Source organism: Peromyscus leucopus, chromosome 14 (assembly GCF_004664715.2).
Source record: "Peromyscus leucopus breed LL Stock chromosome 14, UCI_PerLeu_2.1, whole genome shotgun sequence".
Classification (NCBI taxonomy): Eukaryota; Metazoa; Chordata; class Mammalia; order Rodentia; family Cricetidae; genus Peromyscus; species Peromyscus leucopus.
Window position 1 is genome coordinate 81,845,756 of NC_051075.1, and position 16,547 is coordinate 81,862,302.

General features: G+C 49.5%; 1 pseudogene and 1 gene segment (V, D, J or C); both read left to right on the forward strand.

Annotated features, from left to right (window-relative positions):
- Positions 1–2,812: 2,812 nt before the first annotated feature.
- LOC114688590 lies at positions 2,813–3,358 on the forward strand. The segment is given in 2 exon segments: positions 2,813–2,919; positions 3,024–3,358. Coding segments are annotated over 2 exon segments (381 nt in total).
- Positions 3,359–7,808: 4,450 nt separating this feature from the next.
- On the forward strand, positions 7,809–13,249 carry LOC114688584 (annotated as a pseudogene).
- Positions 13,250–16,547: the final 3,298 nt, after the last annotated feature.

Below are 16,547 nucleotides of genomic sequence, written 5' to 3' on the forward strand. Positions count from 1 at the left end.
AAATTAAGGGTGACTGTGTGAAAATAGACTTTCTTTCTACAACCTTATGATCCCAATTTGAAACAACTTCACTGTTAATTGGATAAATTAAGGGTGACTGTGTGAAAACAGGCTTTCTTTCTACAACCTTATGATCTTCTATAGCTGTTATCCTGGCACTTAAATTGACTATCTTTTTAAATTGTAAAATGAGAATAAGCATGGTGATAAACTGCATAATTCCCATAATACTAATCTTTTCATATAGTTGTTCCATTGTCAGAGTGCCTAATATTTCGAACAAAAACCAATTTTCTTCCAATGTACACATAAAACCCATTTTTTTTTAAATGTGGAAAAAAATTGTCTTTTAAATAGTTTCCTTTATGACTTACCAAATCTGCGTAGAACAGTAGAAATCCGAGGGTATATTCAAAACAGCCACCTAGTATCCCAGGTGTAAATCCAAAGAGAAAGAGAGAGAGAGAGAGAGAGAGAGAGAGAGAGAGAGAGAGAGAGAGAGAAAGAGAGAACAAGAAAGCGTAGCTGGCTAAAGTTTAAATGCAGCCACGTGTTCCCTCTTGTGCCAAGTCAAGGCTTGGGTCTGGCTTCTTTAAACTCTGACCACTTGCGTTGGCTTTACAGGCAGGGCCCTGTTCGGCAGGGCAGGTCTGAGTTGTTTGTAACACCGGCTTTAAGCAAGCTGCTCACAGACCTAGGCCCGGGCTAGAAGCTCGGACTAGGTAACCGGCCGCCTGGTCTGCCGCCCTTGCGGGAAAGCGGACCTGCCGCTAAGCCAAGCGGTTTTTAATGGATTCTTGTCACGTTGGGTGCCAGATATAGATGTAACCAACCGTCCCACCAAATAAGAAACACAGAAACAATTCGAAAGAGAAAGCCGAGAGGTCAGAGCTCAGAGCCAAAATCTCACCCTTCCGCCTGTGGTGTCCCAGCCTCCCGAATGAGAGCTCTATTTCCTGTCTGCTAGTCTATTTAAAGAGACAGAACAAGCCACAGCTATCTCACCTCACCAGTTCCTCAGCTGGTCCTGTTTCCTCAGACTGGAAGCTTCTGTGTCCTCATCCCAATAGCTCTCAGCTGAACTGTGTTGCTCCAAAGCCTGAAAGCTTAACCAGCCAAATGCTTCTAGTTTCTGGTCCTCACGTCTTATATATCTTTTTGCTTTCTACCACCACTCCCTGGGATTAAAGGCTGGCTTTCTGGGATTAAAGGCGTGTGCCACCACCGACACACTCTTGCTATGGCTCTAATAGCTCTGACCCCCGGGCAACTTTATTTATTAACAAACAATCAAAATCACATTTCAGTATAATTAGATTACCACCACACATGTGCCCATTCTTGACACTGCTCAGGTACCTGAGAAGCTGATACTAGATAGCCCTGGGAATGTGGAGAAAACCCAAGCTACTCTTCTGCTAAAGAAGGCATAGGGACGAAAAATTCTGAAAAGGCTGGGCAGTCTGGCATCAATGGAAAGCAAGAACATTGAGTAGGAGACCTATGTGCTAAGTAAAAGCAATGTCTAAATAGCACTTCGGACAAAAAAAAGACCATGGTGAACACTGCCTAAGACATGGGAAAGAGCAATGATAACAAGATGGCATGAGAAGGGAGGTCACAGGAAGGGAGTAGCCTGTGGGAGAGGAAGGAGATGGATTACCTGGTGGTCCAGGGCAGGCAAACCTCTCAAGGTCCAGGTGGACCTTTGCTATGGAAAACAGTACACATGACTTGTAGTGAGAGAAAGGCAAGTTCTCGAAGATCTGGAGAGCAGAAGGATATGGCATGGGAGGAAATAGGGTTACTAGGTGTTTCGGGGGGGGGGTCACAGAAATACCAGCAGTACCTTTGTGATGGGGAAGAGGAGGTCTATATCGTAGATGGGGAAGATCAGCCCTGATAGAGCTAAATGGTAAACTCAGGTCTTCGAAGTGTGCTTTTATCATTATTAAATAATAATCTCAGATTGTACTTATATTTATATAATAGTTATTTTATTTTTTGTGGATCAGTCTTTGAGCTTTATGTGTGATATACTATACCATTGAGCTATGGCCTCAACCAATGTTGGTTAATTCCAGTTAATGAATGCATTTTTTTTAATTTACTGAACCTTATACAACAGTTCTTTCTTTTTTTGAGACGGGGGTTTCTCTGTGTAGCTTTGGACACTGCCTGGATCTCAGTCTGTAGACCAGGCTGGCCTTGAACTCACAGAGATCTGCCTGCCTCTGCCTCCCATGTGCTGGGATTAAAGGTGTGGGCCAACACTGCCTGACTATTATAATATTTTCTAAATGTTTATATATTAGTTTTTCTGATCTTTATTTCCTATTAATTTAATAATTTATGAAAACAGCAGTAATTTTTATAACTACACAGTACAATCAAGTAAGGCTGAAAACTTATATTTCTATGTAAAACTAAATACTAAATAACTGTCTTTTTTATGTGCCTTCTTTCTTTCATTTTCTCTGTTGACACACAGTTTCATATAGAACAAGTATAACTCAAACCTATGATTCTCCTGCTCCAACCTCTCGCCTAGCATGAAATGATGGGAATGAACACGGGGCTTCAGGCATGCCAAAAATACTCTACCAACTAAACTACATGACTGGGAAAACAATTGATACTTTGATGTTATAAATGCCACTTAGATTCTTATTTCACCTCAGATAATTGAAGCATTATTCATCTTCTCTAAGGTTCCTGCCCCTAAGTTTATGATATAGCAGGAAGACATGCAAATAATTTTCTCCTCTGGTCATGAAAACCAGCCCTGACCCTACAGCTCTGATAGAGGAACCCAACTCGGGGTTGACAAGTCCTCTCTTTCAGTGTTAATCACTGAACACAGAACTTCCAGCATGGAGTTGAGACTGAGCTGGGTTTTCCTTCTTGCTCTTTTAAAAGGTAATTTACAGATAAGGAGAGATACTGGGTGTGTGAGTGGACATGAGTGTGAGGGTCAGTGGATATCTGTGAGAGCTTACTGACAGGATGCTCTGTCTTTTCAGGTGTCCAGAGTGAAGTGCAGCTGGTGGAGTCTGGGGGAGGCTTAGTGCAGCCTGAAAAGTCCCTGAAACTCTCCTGTGCAGCCTCTGGATTCACATTCAGTAATGCTTGGATGAACTGGGTCCGCCAGGCTCCAGGAAAGGGGCTGGAGTGGGTTGTGGAAATTAGAAACAAAGCTAATAATTATGCAACACATTATGCGGAGTCTGTGAAAGGCAGATTCACCATCTCAAGAGATGATTCCAAAAGTAGCCTCTACCTGCAAATGAACAGCTTAAGAGCCGAAGACACCGCCATTTATTTCTGTACTGCAGACACAGTGAGGGATCTTCAGTGAGAACCCAGACACAAACCTCCCTGCAGCGGTGCTCAGAACCAGCAGGGGGCGCAGAGCGCACAGGGAGAGTAGGAGCAGTTCAGATCAGGAGCAGGAACAGTTGATTGCTGTTTATGTGGTCACTGCTATCGTTTTATCTACTCACTTCTCAGAACGTTCTCTACATTTATGGTTTGTGAAAACAGTTCTGCGTTTCTGAAGTTTTAAATATGTACATCACACAGTCTAACATGAACTATGTGTGGAAAATCACCTCTGATTGCAGAAATGACTCTGCTCAGGTCACCAGGATGAAATTCTTAGAAGGTCCGCAGCCTTTGTGAATTTTCTCCATCAGGACTTTCAGGGCAAAGCCTCAGTGTTGTTCTGATTAGGACAGCGTTTCACATTGGGGGAGCCATGAGGGAGGTGAGGCCACACACACCAAAAGTTCTCATGTCTTTCTGACTTCCCTGATAACTGTACACATCAGGCACAGATCTGACCTGTTTGTATTCATAGTTGATTCTGTTACTAAATCTGTAACTTTCATCATCATATCTTTCATTGCATTTTGTTCATAACTTCTGGCCTTTGTTCTAAACATAAAAGGAAGCTACGGACTGCAAACTCAGCTGGTGCCTAAGGTGTAATTCTGTGGGAGGAGGGGTGACTGGGGAAGGTTTTTGGTGAGTGAAAAATAAATAAAAAATAAAATAAAATAAACAAAGAAATGTGACTGCTTCCAGGTATGGTGGAGGAGAAAGCTTATGATATACATGTGGAGAGATTAGCCAGAGGCAGGGCATCTGGAGAGTCCAGAATGAAGATTACACTGATCAGTGTCAGGAGAGAGGATGGAAAGTAGGGTGGAGAGAGGGGAACAGGGTGCAGCAGCCAGGAAACCCAAAGGAGAGAAGAGAAGTACCAGGTAACTAAAACAGTTGGATTACATAGGGAAGGGCAGCTGGGGAAGGGAAGCCCAACTCCTTGACTGGAGACATTTAGGGTAGAGGAGGGTTTGTCTGCAAGGATGACCCTGTAACAGCTAGGGACTGAGGGATGTAAGGAGAACCTGGCAGCTGGTGTCTGTTTTGATAGACTGAATAGAAACCTCTGCCATTTTTCCCAGGTCTAAATCTAACACTCCAGCCTTTTCTTAATTATTATTATAAATAAACGACTGCGATGACATGTAATCTAATCTATGGCTAACTATTCCTTGCTGTCACAGGAATGTCACTGGTGAGTGGGGCCCAAGGAAGCTGGGGTGCTGGCCCAGTCTGGAAAGAGCAGACTGTTTCCCTTCCAGACCAGGCTCTACAGCACCTTCTGGGTCAGGGGCTTGCAGACGGCATTTGCAGCAGTTTGTAAGGCTGGACCACCTGGTGCTGGCTACCTTGAAGCTTTCTGGGATGCAGGTTTTGAGGAACACCTAGAGCTGGCTAGTTGCTAGAGCAGTCAGCAATTAATTTGAAATCTGGTGTGGCCAATTGCCAAGGGACCAGCCCTCAGCAGGTCATGTACTGAAGAATTGTGGGGTCAGCACAACTGCACACACACAGGAGATTTCTCTGTGGGCCAAATCTTAGTTCTTCATTTTATTTTTGTCTTTCTGCCATTCCTACACTGTTCTCTCTGTTCTGTTCTTTACCCTGCTCTTTTCCTCTACTTCTTACTAATTGATATCCTTCTACAAGTTCTCTGAAGTTTTCCTTCTACATCTTCCTTCCTTGATGTTTCCCTCCTATTACTATATTTTTTCTTATCTGGGACATCTGCCACCTGCACTGCACTGATGTTCCGCAGTTCTCAGCTGCCAATGTCTGATTGTTGCCACTTGCACTGGCTCTGGTGTCCCCTGTTGTTGGTGGCTCCTGTATCTTCTGAAGCTGCTCAGACTGCCAAGCTCACAGTGACTTCTAAGTTCTCGATTCTTCCCTGTGCACCCCAGGTCCTATCCATGCTTGAGGGAATACTCTATTATAAATTTCTATTTTACCTAAGTCTTATTTTACCCTAATATAGCTAAGACTACAAAAATATTTTTATGCTTGAAACTTATTCTATCCTTATATATCTAAGCCTACACAATATCCTTATGCCTAAAACCTATTCTACCTTAATATACCTAAGCCTACATCGCTGTGTGTTGTCAGCAGTAAGTTTGCTGCCTTAATTTTAAATGCCCTTTTTTGTTCAGTCCCAGTTAAGTTGTTTGTGTGAAATGTGCAGTTGGGTTCATGAGGGTGTTGGGGATCAGTTCCCCTGTGGTTTTTCCTGTTTGGAAAACAGTGTCTGGCTTGCCTCCAGATACAGAGTAACCATTCCTTGACTCCTGCTCTTGGAGGGGTATATAAGCCCATGTTGGTAGGAATAAAGAGAGCTGCTTCCCTGTGGAACTGAAACTGGGTGTCTAGAGTGCTGTTTAACCTCTGTGACCCTCGCCAGATTTCGAGCTCCAGCTGCAGGGCCGCTGCAGCTGTGACTTACTTCTACGATCATTTTTAAACCTAATTTTAGTAGAGATTTGAGAGAGCAGATAAAAAGAGAAACGTAGAAAGTGATACAAGCTGCAACCTCACTTGGGCATATTTCAGCCACTTTACTTTCACTCCTGAGAATAAAATATTGTCATTTTTATTTTTCAGTTCCTTGCCAGCAGACCTCCTTGTTCCCATGATGCCCCCTCTTTCCTTTTGCCACGTTCCTGGTCCCTATTGGGTGCCATTTGTGGAGGGCCCACCCCCACCTTTTACCCCAGGGTACTTTTGAGGAGTGAGGGACAAGAGATTTATATAGAAATATAGAGGGGAGAGAGAAAGACAGAAACACAGGATAACTTTGGGTGGGCCTGGATCCTTATCTACCAGCAAAGAACTTTATTCAAAAGGGCTTTTTATAACAATTCCAAGAAGTGAGGAAAGGAGCCCCCCTTGCTAGATACAATCAAGTGCAGAAGACCCTTCCAATCACCTGGTACCCAGGCCCATGGTGCAATCGTTCACTTATGGAGTCCTGCTGGGTAAATCAATCTCAGATATCACAAGGAAACCTCTGTGGGCAAAAACGGGCATAAGAAATATTTCATCACTAACCTGTTCTAGCAAGAAAGGCACATCAGCTAGTAATCACCAGCCTATCTTTGTGATTGTCCCTTGACCTCAATGAGTCCCTTGCTCAACTATTGAAAGTGTGCCTTTCTAAACTTTAAGTTGTCCAACGAGATTTTCTACATCAAAAGCATTCATTAAAAACTGAAAGACCCCAGCAAACTTGCTTAGCCTAACACCATTTTGAGCTAAGCCTGAAAAGTACAGGAAAGTTCAGGGTGTCTGCGGTCGGCCACCTGGCCCCAGAAAAGGGTACTAAAGGTCAGAAAAACAACTTGGAGCCAGACAGCAGGCGTGTCGAGCTCGGGGAGAACCCACGAGCTGTCCTGAGTTTGAACCTGGCCTCATTTGAATCGTCCAATCAGAACCCACGAGCTGTCCTGAGTTTGAACCTGGCCTCATTTGAATCGTCCAATCAGATCCCTGTAAACCGAGCTCCTCGTGCTCCTGCTGCCAGACCCTATAAAAACCCTCCACTCCAGCCCGTGGGCGCGCCAGTCTCTTGAACTTCTGGAGGGACTGTGTTGCCCCGGGTACCTGTGTTCCTGAATAAAGCCTCTTGCTGTTTGCATCTGACTTGTGGTCTCGGTGTGATCTCTGGGCGAGGGTCTCTCCAGAGGGAAGACTACCTTCGGGGGTCTTTCATTTGGGGGCTCGTCCGGGATCAGAGACCCCTCCGCCTCGGGACCACCGACCCACTGTCAGGAGGTAAGCCGGCCGGCCTTGGTGTATGTCATCTCTGTCCTGTCTGAGTGTTGTCGGTTTGTCTGAATGTTGAATGTTGTCTGTTTGCGCGCCTGAATCGGTCTGGAGTCAGTGGGGCTGAAGGAGCTGACGAGCTCGGACTTCGCCACTGCAACCCTGGAAGACGTTCCACGGGTCTCTGAAGTCCCCTCTGGGGCACGGGAAGTCCCCTCTGGGGCACGGTCTGAAGTCCCCTTTGGGGCACGGTTTGAAGTCCCCTCTGGGGCACGTTCTGAAGTCCCTCTGGGGCACGGTTTGAAGTCCCCTCTGGGGCACGGTCTGAAGTCCCCTCTGGGGCACGGTCTGAAGTCCCCTCTGGGGCACGGTCTGAAGTCCCCTCTGGGGCACGGTCTGAAGTCCCCTCTGGGGCACGGTTTGAAGTCCCCTCTGGGGCACGGTCTGAAGTCCCCTCTGGGGCACGGTTTTTCGGGGCCATCCCCGAATCAGAAGAATACGTGGTGCTGGTAGGGGACGGAGAATTTAAACACTCCGTGTCCCCATCTGAGTTTTTGCTCTCGGTTTTACACCGGAGCCGCGCAGCGAAACTGTTTCTTGCTTGTGTTGTCGGTTCGTTTTGTGTTCTTTGTCTAATCCTTCTCCATCCAGGAGTTAATATGGGACAGACTGTCGTTACCCCCTTGAGCCTAACTACTGCCCATTGGTCGGACGTAAAAGGCCGGGGCAGAAATGAAGGTGTAGTCATCAAGAAAAATAAATGGATGACCCTCTGTAAGGTTGAATGGGTCATGATGAATGTAGGATGGCCACGGGAAGGGGCATTTAATCTCTCTCTCATTTCCCAGGTTGAGAGGAAGGTGTTTGCCCCTAGCCCCCATGGGCATCCAGACCAGGTTCCCTACATCACCATTTGGAGATCCCTGGTTGAAAACCCATTCCCCTGGGTCAAGCCCTTCCTCCCACAACCCCCTCTTACTCCCCAGCCTTCGGCGCCTCCTAATCCCCTTTCTTCTCTCTACCCAGTCCTTCCCCACAGGGAGCCTTCCAAGCCCCTGTCCTTCCCCTGACCCTAACTCTCCTCTCCTAGACATGCTGGTGAATGAACCACCGCCCTACCAGCCGACCCCCCCAGCGTCACCCGCCGCCCCGGCGGCTGTGCTCGCGGCGGCCCCCGCCGTGACCCCGCCGGCTGTGCTCGCGGCGGCCCCCGCCGCGACCCTGCCTGCTGTGCTCGCGGCGGCCCCCGCCGTGACCCCGATGGCTGTGCTCGCGGCGGCCCCCGCCGCCCCGGCGGCTGTGCTCACGGCGGCCCCCGCCGCCCCGGCGGCTGTGCTCGCGGCGGCCCCCGCCGCGACCCCGGCGGCTGTGCTCGCGGTGGCGGCTGTGCCCGCGGTGACCCTAGTCGCGACGCCGGCTGTGACCTCCCGGTGGCCGCCCCCTTGTGATGACCCCGCTCGCTGGAGACTCGGAGGAAGAAAAAGAAACAGTCCAGTCCCCCATCGCAGGCCGCCTCAGGGCCGCCGAGCCGGCCCCCCACTGAGTCCAGAGCCTTCCCGCTTCGGGAAGGACCCAATCATCAGTTACAATATTGGCCCTTTTCTGCCTCAGACCTTTATAATTGGAAACAACATAATCCCCCTTTCTCCAGGGATCCTGTTGCCCTGACCGGCCTGATTGAGTCCATCCTAGTGACTCACAGGCCGACTTGGGACGACTGTCAGCAGCTCCTGCAGACCCTCTTAACCGTAGAGGAAAAGCAGAGAGTTTTCCTGGAGGCCCGGAAGCAGGTTCCGGGCGATGACGGGAGGCCAACCCAACTCCCAAATATCATCGAGGCAGCCTTTCCCTTGACCCGCCCAGACTGGGACTTCAATACACCTGAAGGTAGGGAGCATCTACGTCTCTATCGCCAGTTGCTCCTAGCGGGTCTCCGAGCGGCCGCCAGAAGGCCTACCAATTTGGCTCAGGTAAGGAATGTGATGCAGGGAAAGGAAGAATCACCCGCTGCATTTTTAGAGAGGCTGAAGGAGGCTTATAGGATGTACACTCCGTATGATCCAGAAGACCCAGGGCAAGCACCAGGTGTCATCCTGTCATTTATCTATCAGTCTAGCTCAGATATCAGAACCAAATTGCAGCGGTTGGAAGGTTTACAGGCGCTAGGTTTGCCAGACTTATTGAAGGAAGCAGAGAAAGTGTACAATAAGAGAGAAACTCCTGAAGAGCGTGTGGAAAGGAGATGGCAGAAACAAGAGGAAAGGGACAAGAAACAGCATAGGGAAATGAAAAAGGTTTTGGCCGCCGTTGTGTCTAAGGGACAGCGGAGAGAGGGAGATAGTTTGGGAGAGTGAAGGAGGCCACCCCTTGATAAGGATCAATGTGCTTACTGTAAGGAGAAGGGACACTGGGCCCGAGACTGCCCAAGAAGCTACAAGGACCCCGCCGACCCAAGCCCAAAACTGTGGACCTCCTTAGTCTAGAGGACTAGGGGAGTCGAGGCCAGGAGCCCCCCCTGAGCCTAGGATAACCCTCAAGATCGGGGGGCAGCCCGTGACCTTCCTGGTTGATACTGGTGCCGAACATTCAGTCCTAACCCATGCCGGAGTGCCTCTTAGCCGGCATTCCGCACTGGTGCAGGGGCAACTGGAAACAAGAGGTATTACTGGACTACCGAGAGAAAGGTCCAACTGGCATCAGGGCAAGTAACTCACTCCTTCCTGCATATACCTGAATGCCCCATCCGCTGTTGGGACGGGACTTATTAACCAAATTGAAGGCACAAATCTACTTTGATGAGGAGGGACCAAGGGTCACGGGTCCTAAAGGAGACCCCCTACAAATCCTTGCCCTCAGCTTAGAGGAAGAATACCGTTTGTTTGAGGCAGAACCCCGGAGAAATCACCTGAAGAGCTACAGAACTGGCTGAGAGAGTTTCCTCAGGCCTGGGCAGAGACTGGGGGCTTGGGGCTGGCACGCGATCAGCCGCCGCTGATGATCTCACTAAAGGCCTCCGCGACTCCCATTTCAATCAGACAGTACCCAATGTCACGGGAAGCTCATGAGGGGATTAAGCCCCATATTCGGAGACTCCTGGACCAAGGGGTGTTAAAGCCCTGCCAGTCACCTTGGAACACCCCTCTCTTGCCTGTTAAGAAACCGGGGACAGGAGACTACAGGCCGGTCCAGGACTTGAGAGAGGTCAATAAGCGGGTGGAGGACATACACCCCACGGTGCCTAACCCCTATAACCTTCTGAGCACCCTCCCACCGACCCACGTTTGGTACACTGTGCTAGACCTGAAGGATGCCTTCTTTTGTTTAAAACTGCACCCTCAAAGTCAATTGCTATTTGCTTTCAAATGGAGGGACCCAGAAAAAGGGCTCTCAGGACAATTAACCTGGACCAGGCTCCCGCAGGGTTTCAAAAATAGCCCAACCCTCTTTGATGAGGCCCTACATGCAGATCTGGCCGGATTCCGGGTCGAACACCCAACCCTGACTCTGCTCCAGTATGTGGACGATCTACTCCTGGCGGCCAGGAGTCGAACCGATTGCATGGAGGGCACTCGAGCCTTACTGGCCAGACTTGGGCAGAAGGGCTATAGAGCCTCAGCCAAAAAGGCCCAAATATGCCGAGACAAGGTCACCTACCTAGGCTACACCCTGAGCGGGGGGCAAAGATGGTTAACAGAAGCAAGGAAGGAGACGATAATCTCCATCCCCCTCCTCGGAACCCCCGCCAAGTTCGAGAGTTCCTGGGTACGGCTGGGTACTGCCGCCTTTGGATTCCTGGCTTTGCCGAACTGGCAGCCCCATTATACCCCCTCACTAAACCAGGGACCATGTTCCAATGGGAGGAGAAGCATCAGAAAGCGTTCCAACAGATCAAGAAAGCCTTGCTTGAGGCCCCGGCTCTGGGTCTGCCAGATCTGACCAAGCCCTTTGAGCTGTTTGTGGATGAGAACTCAGGCCTTGCTAAAGGGGTACTGGTGCAAAGATTGGGACCTTGGAGGAGACCTGTAGCGTATTTGTCCAAGAAATTGGACCCGGTGGCTACAGGATGGCCTCCATGCCTCCGCATGGTGGCAGCCATTGCCGTATTACTCAAAGATGCCGGAAAACTGACTCTGGACAGCCGTTGACTGTGCTGGCCTCCCATGCAGTGGAGGCCTTGGTCCGACAACCACCGGACAGATGGCTTTCTAATGCCAGAATGACTTACTATCAGGCTTTATTACTGGACTCAGACAGGGTAAATTTTGGGCCGGTAGTTTCCCTTAACCCTGCTACCTTGCTGCCACTGCCTAGCCCCTCCGAGGAGCATGACTGTCTCCAGATTCTAGCCGAAGCACATGGCACCCGCCCCGATCTGACAGATCAGCCGCTTAAGGACACAGACGCTGTCTGGTACACAGATGGGAGCAGTTTCCTGGAAGAGGGGGAACGCAGAGCCGGGGCAGCTATAACCACCGAATCGGAAGTGGTATGGGCATCGTCGCTCCCGCCCGGGACATCGGCCCAGCGCGCAGAACTGATTGCGCTCACCCAAGCTCTCCGGATGGCAGAAGGTAAGAAGCTCACAGTTTATACTGACAACAGATATGCCTTCGCCACTGCGCATGTCCACGGGGAAATCTACAGACGAAGAGGCTTGCTGACGTCCGCGGGTAAGGAAATCAAGAACAAAAAAGAGATCCTAGACCTCCTAAAGGCCCTGTTCCTCCCGCTCCAACTCAGTATTGTCCACTGCCCGGGGCATCAAAAGGATGACTCGGCGGCAGCCAGAGGGAATCGGCTGGCAGATCTGACTGCTCGAACAGTGGCTTCCCAGCCAGCAGGAAACAGCCAGTTAATGGCTATACAAGAACCACAGCCTGAGAGAGACCCCGTGCCCTATAGCCCAGAAGACCATGAGCTAGCAAAGAAAATGGGGCGGACTGGGAACAAGGAAGACAGGCATATATACTAGGGGACAGGATGGTCATGCCAACCACCCATACCCGATATATGCTGAGATTCCTCCATGCATTGACCCATTTGAGCAAAAACAAGATGAAGACCCTATTAGATAGAGAAAACACCGGGGCAGTGCTGCTGAACCAGGATCAGGTACTCCAGCAGGTAACTTCTACCTGCCCAGCCTGTGCTCAAGTCAATGCAGGGAAGGTTCATCTGAACAAGGGGGTCCGCCAAAGAGGCCATCGTCCTGGTGTTCATTGGGAAATAGACTTTACAGAAATAAAACCTGGACTCTACGGGTACCGGTACCTCCTGGTCTTCGTGGACACTCTTCCGGATGGATTGAGGCATTTCCAACCAAGAATGAGACGGCTAACGTGGTAACAAAGAAACTGTTGGAAGAAATCTTCCCCAGGTATGGGATGCCTCAAATATTGGGGTCAGATAACGGGCCTGCCTTCGTCTCCCAGGTAAGTCAGAAGGTGGCCAAACTATTGGGGGTTGATTGGAAACTTCATTGTGCATACCGCCCCCAAAGCTCAGGACAGGTAGAACGAGCTAATAGAACAATCAAGGAGACTTTAACCAAATTAACGCTTGCAACTGGCACTAGAGATTGGGTGCTCCTACTTCCCTTAGCTCTCTACCGAGCCCGAAACACTCCTGGCCCACATAGCCTAACCCCTTTTGAGATCATGTACGGGGCCCCACCTCCTGTTGTAAGCTTTCTCCATCCTGATATTTCATCTTTGCCACCACCCCTACTTTAGAGGCACATCTTCAAGCCCTCCAACTGGTGCAGAGGGAGATCTGGAAGCCCCTGGCCAAAGCTTATCAGGAGCAGCTAGACAAGCCGGTGGTGCCCCACCCCTTCCAGATCGGGGACTCCGTTTGGGTCCGACGACACCAGACCAAGAACCTGGAATCACGGTGGAAGGGGCCCTACACTGTCTTGCTGACCACCCCCACTGCACTCAAGGTCGACGGGATTGCTGCATGGATCCACGCCTCTCATGTGAAGGCTGCCAGGGAACCCGACCCAGCAGGATCCAGAAAGTCAACATGGACAGTGCGCCGCACACGAAACCCCCTAAAAATAAGGTTGGCCCGCAGCTCCTCTTCCTCCCCCTCCTCTTGATCTCCGCTTACCCCAGGGGACTAGGGCGGCAGAGAGCCCGCACCTAGTTAAGAGGCTCACTTGGCAGGTCATCTCACAACCTGGGGAGACGGTCTGGCAAACGACCGCCCTTCACACCCCCTTTACATGGTGGCCTAACTTGCACCCAGATCTCTGCCAACTAGCAGCAGGGTCAGAGGACTGGGACATCCCTACCACTGACCCCATGAACCCCAGAGCACCAGACGTCTGTCAGGATGGTAAGGGAACTTGCAAATGTAGTGACGAGAGATACGGATGCAGTCACCCTGAAACCAGGGCAGCCCTGTCACAACTATCCTTCTACATCTGCCCCCGGGATGGTAGGGACAGAAAGATGATTAGACAATGTGGGGGTTATGAAAGTTACTTCTGTAAAGCATGGGGATGTGAAACAACTGGTAATACCTATTGGAAGCCTTCATCCACTTGGGACCTAATTAGGGTAAAGAGGACTACCCAAGGAGAAAGCCACTCATGGCGTCCCCTTACCCAAGGACATTGTTGGGGAACTGTCACGTTAGGAAGAGATAACACTTACTGGCAGGGGGGGGCCCTGTGTAAATTTCACCTGTAACCCCCTGAATATATCTTTTACTCAGAAGGGAAGAGAGATAACACAAGACTGGATTAAAGGTAAAACGTGGGGACTTAGGCTCTACATGATAGGACGGGACCAGGGAGTCGTATTTACGATTAAGCTTAAAATCACGGAGCCCTCCGCCTCTATAGGTCCCAACCAGGTTCTCTCTGACCAAAAGCGCCCATCTCTACCCGCTCCGGCACCCCCGAGGGCTACCCCCCGACCCAATTCGGCCATTCGCCCAAGCACGGCTCCGAATGCTACTATAACCCCAGTCACCCTCCAGCCACCCAGGCCCGGTACGGGAGACCGGCTATTGAATCTTATAGAGGGCGCTTACTCAGCCCTCAATGTTACCAACCCAAATCGGACTCAGGAGTGCTGGTTATGCCTAGTCTCCACACCTCCCTACTATGAGGGGGTGGCCGTAGTCGGAAGCTTCACCAATTCTTCTTCGCCCCCGTCAGGATGTGCCTCAACACCTCAGCATAAGCTCACAATCTCCGAGGTGTCAGGACAAGGACTATGTCTGGGGACAGTACCCTACACCCACCAACACCTGTGTAATCGCTCCCGGGCACTTGTTCCAGGACCCCACTATCTCGTGGCTCCCAACGGGACTTACTGGGCCTGTAGCACTGGACTCACACCATGCATCTCCCCTCAATACTAACCAACACGGCCGATTATTGTGTGCTCATAGAACTGTACCCCAAGATAATCTACCGTACACCTGAAGATATCTATGCCCGGTATGAAACAGGGGTCCCCCGTAGAAAAAGAGAGCCAGTCTCGCTAACCCTGGCCCTGATACTAGGTGGGTTAACTATGGGAGGAGTCGCCGCCGGAATAGGCACAGGTACCACTGCCCTCATGGAAACCAACCAGTTCAGACACCTCCAGGCTGCCATGCATACCGATATCCAGGCACTGGAGGAATCCGTGAGTGCCTTGGAAAAATCACTCACCTCCCTGTCTGAGGTAGTTCTGCAGAACCGGAGGGGATTAGACCTCCTCTTCCTGCAGGAGGGGGGTTATGTGCTGCCCTTAGAGAAGAATGTTGCTTCTATGCGGATCATACTGGGGTGGTAAGAGATAGCATGGCTAAATTAAGAAAGAGATTAGAACAAAGACAAAAACTCTTTGAAGGACAGCAGGGATGGTTTGAAGGATGGTTCGGAAGGTCCCCCTGGCTCACCACCCTCATCTCCACCCTTATGGGACCCCTTCTGATTTTATTGCTCCTTCTGACGCTCGGGCCCTGCATCCTAAACAGACTTGTCCAATTTGTCAGGGAACGTGTTTCTATTGTTCAGACCTTGGTATTGACCCAACAATACCAACGACTCAACCAGGTGGAAATGGAGCCACATCCCCATTCTTCCCCATGAATGGAGGATTCCATTCCCTGAAATAAGAAAATGGGGGAATGAAAGACCCCAGCAAACTTGCTTAGCCTAACACCATTTTGAGCTAAGCCTGAAAAGTACAGGAAAGTTCAGGGTGTCTGCGGTTGGCCACCTGGCCCCAGAAAAGGGTACTAAAGGTCAGAAAAACAACTTGGAGCCAGACAGCAGGCGTGTCGAGCTCGGGGAGAACCCACGAGCTGTCCTGAGTTTGAACCTGGCCTCATTTGAATCGTCCAATCAGAACCCTGTAAACCGAGCTCCTCGTGCTCCTGCTGCCAGACCCTATAAAAACCCTCCACTCCAGCCCGTGGGCGCGCCAGTCTCTTGAACTTCTGGAGGGACTGTGTTGCCCCGGGTACCTGTGTTCCTGAATAAAGCCTCTTGCTGTTTGCATCTGACTTGTGGTCTCGGTGTGATCTCTGGGCGAGGGTCTCTCCAGAGGGAAGACTGCCTTCGGGGGTCTTTCAAAACATCATGACCATCCACACCTCTAAATTCTTTCTAAGGGTAGTGGTTGAATCATTATTCTGCTCTAGCAGAATTATGCTTGAAAAAGTGAATCACAGTTATTCTAAGTACCAGTAACACTGCTTCATGACGAGTTAGAAAACCACTTAGAGTTTTTATACCACTCGTAGATTGTGAGAGACTTAGTGTCCACAAGGGCAATAAGCAGAACTATGATTAATAACAGCAAGAGTTCCTCAGAGATCTCAGTTTTTGGAACTCTACCTCCCCAAGGTAAACTCAATGTGATTATGCTAACTGCTGAGCCATTTTCCTTGAGTTCCAAAGCTCCTTGCTATTCCTCTCAAATGGCTCCTGACAGTACATGGATTAGGGAGAAAAGATAAAGTTAAGGAGTTTAGGGGAAATTTTTATCTGGGATAACAATTGAATCTTTTATGTCCATGGTCCTGGTTTGAGGGAGGGGAGTTCCAAGACTCGGGGAGAGGAGGGAGAGATCCCACCCTCAGGAATAATGAAAACATGCAGGTGGAGAAAAGGTTGTTGATTGACAGAATTTTGCTGGAGTTCATTTGACCTGCTAGAGATGGATCCAAATTAATAAACCCAAGGTTACAGTATTTTTTAAGTTCATAAAAAGAGAAAAAAGTTTTAAATATGTTAGCATTACCACTGTTTGTAATATGTATTGAAATCCACATTGTGCAAAAGTCAATAGACTCTCACTTTTGAGTCATAGTAAAGGATTGGCAACATAAAAGTAACTCTATCTTAAAAGCATGAACACTCTTTACTCTATCCAGAGACGGGGTTTCGTTAG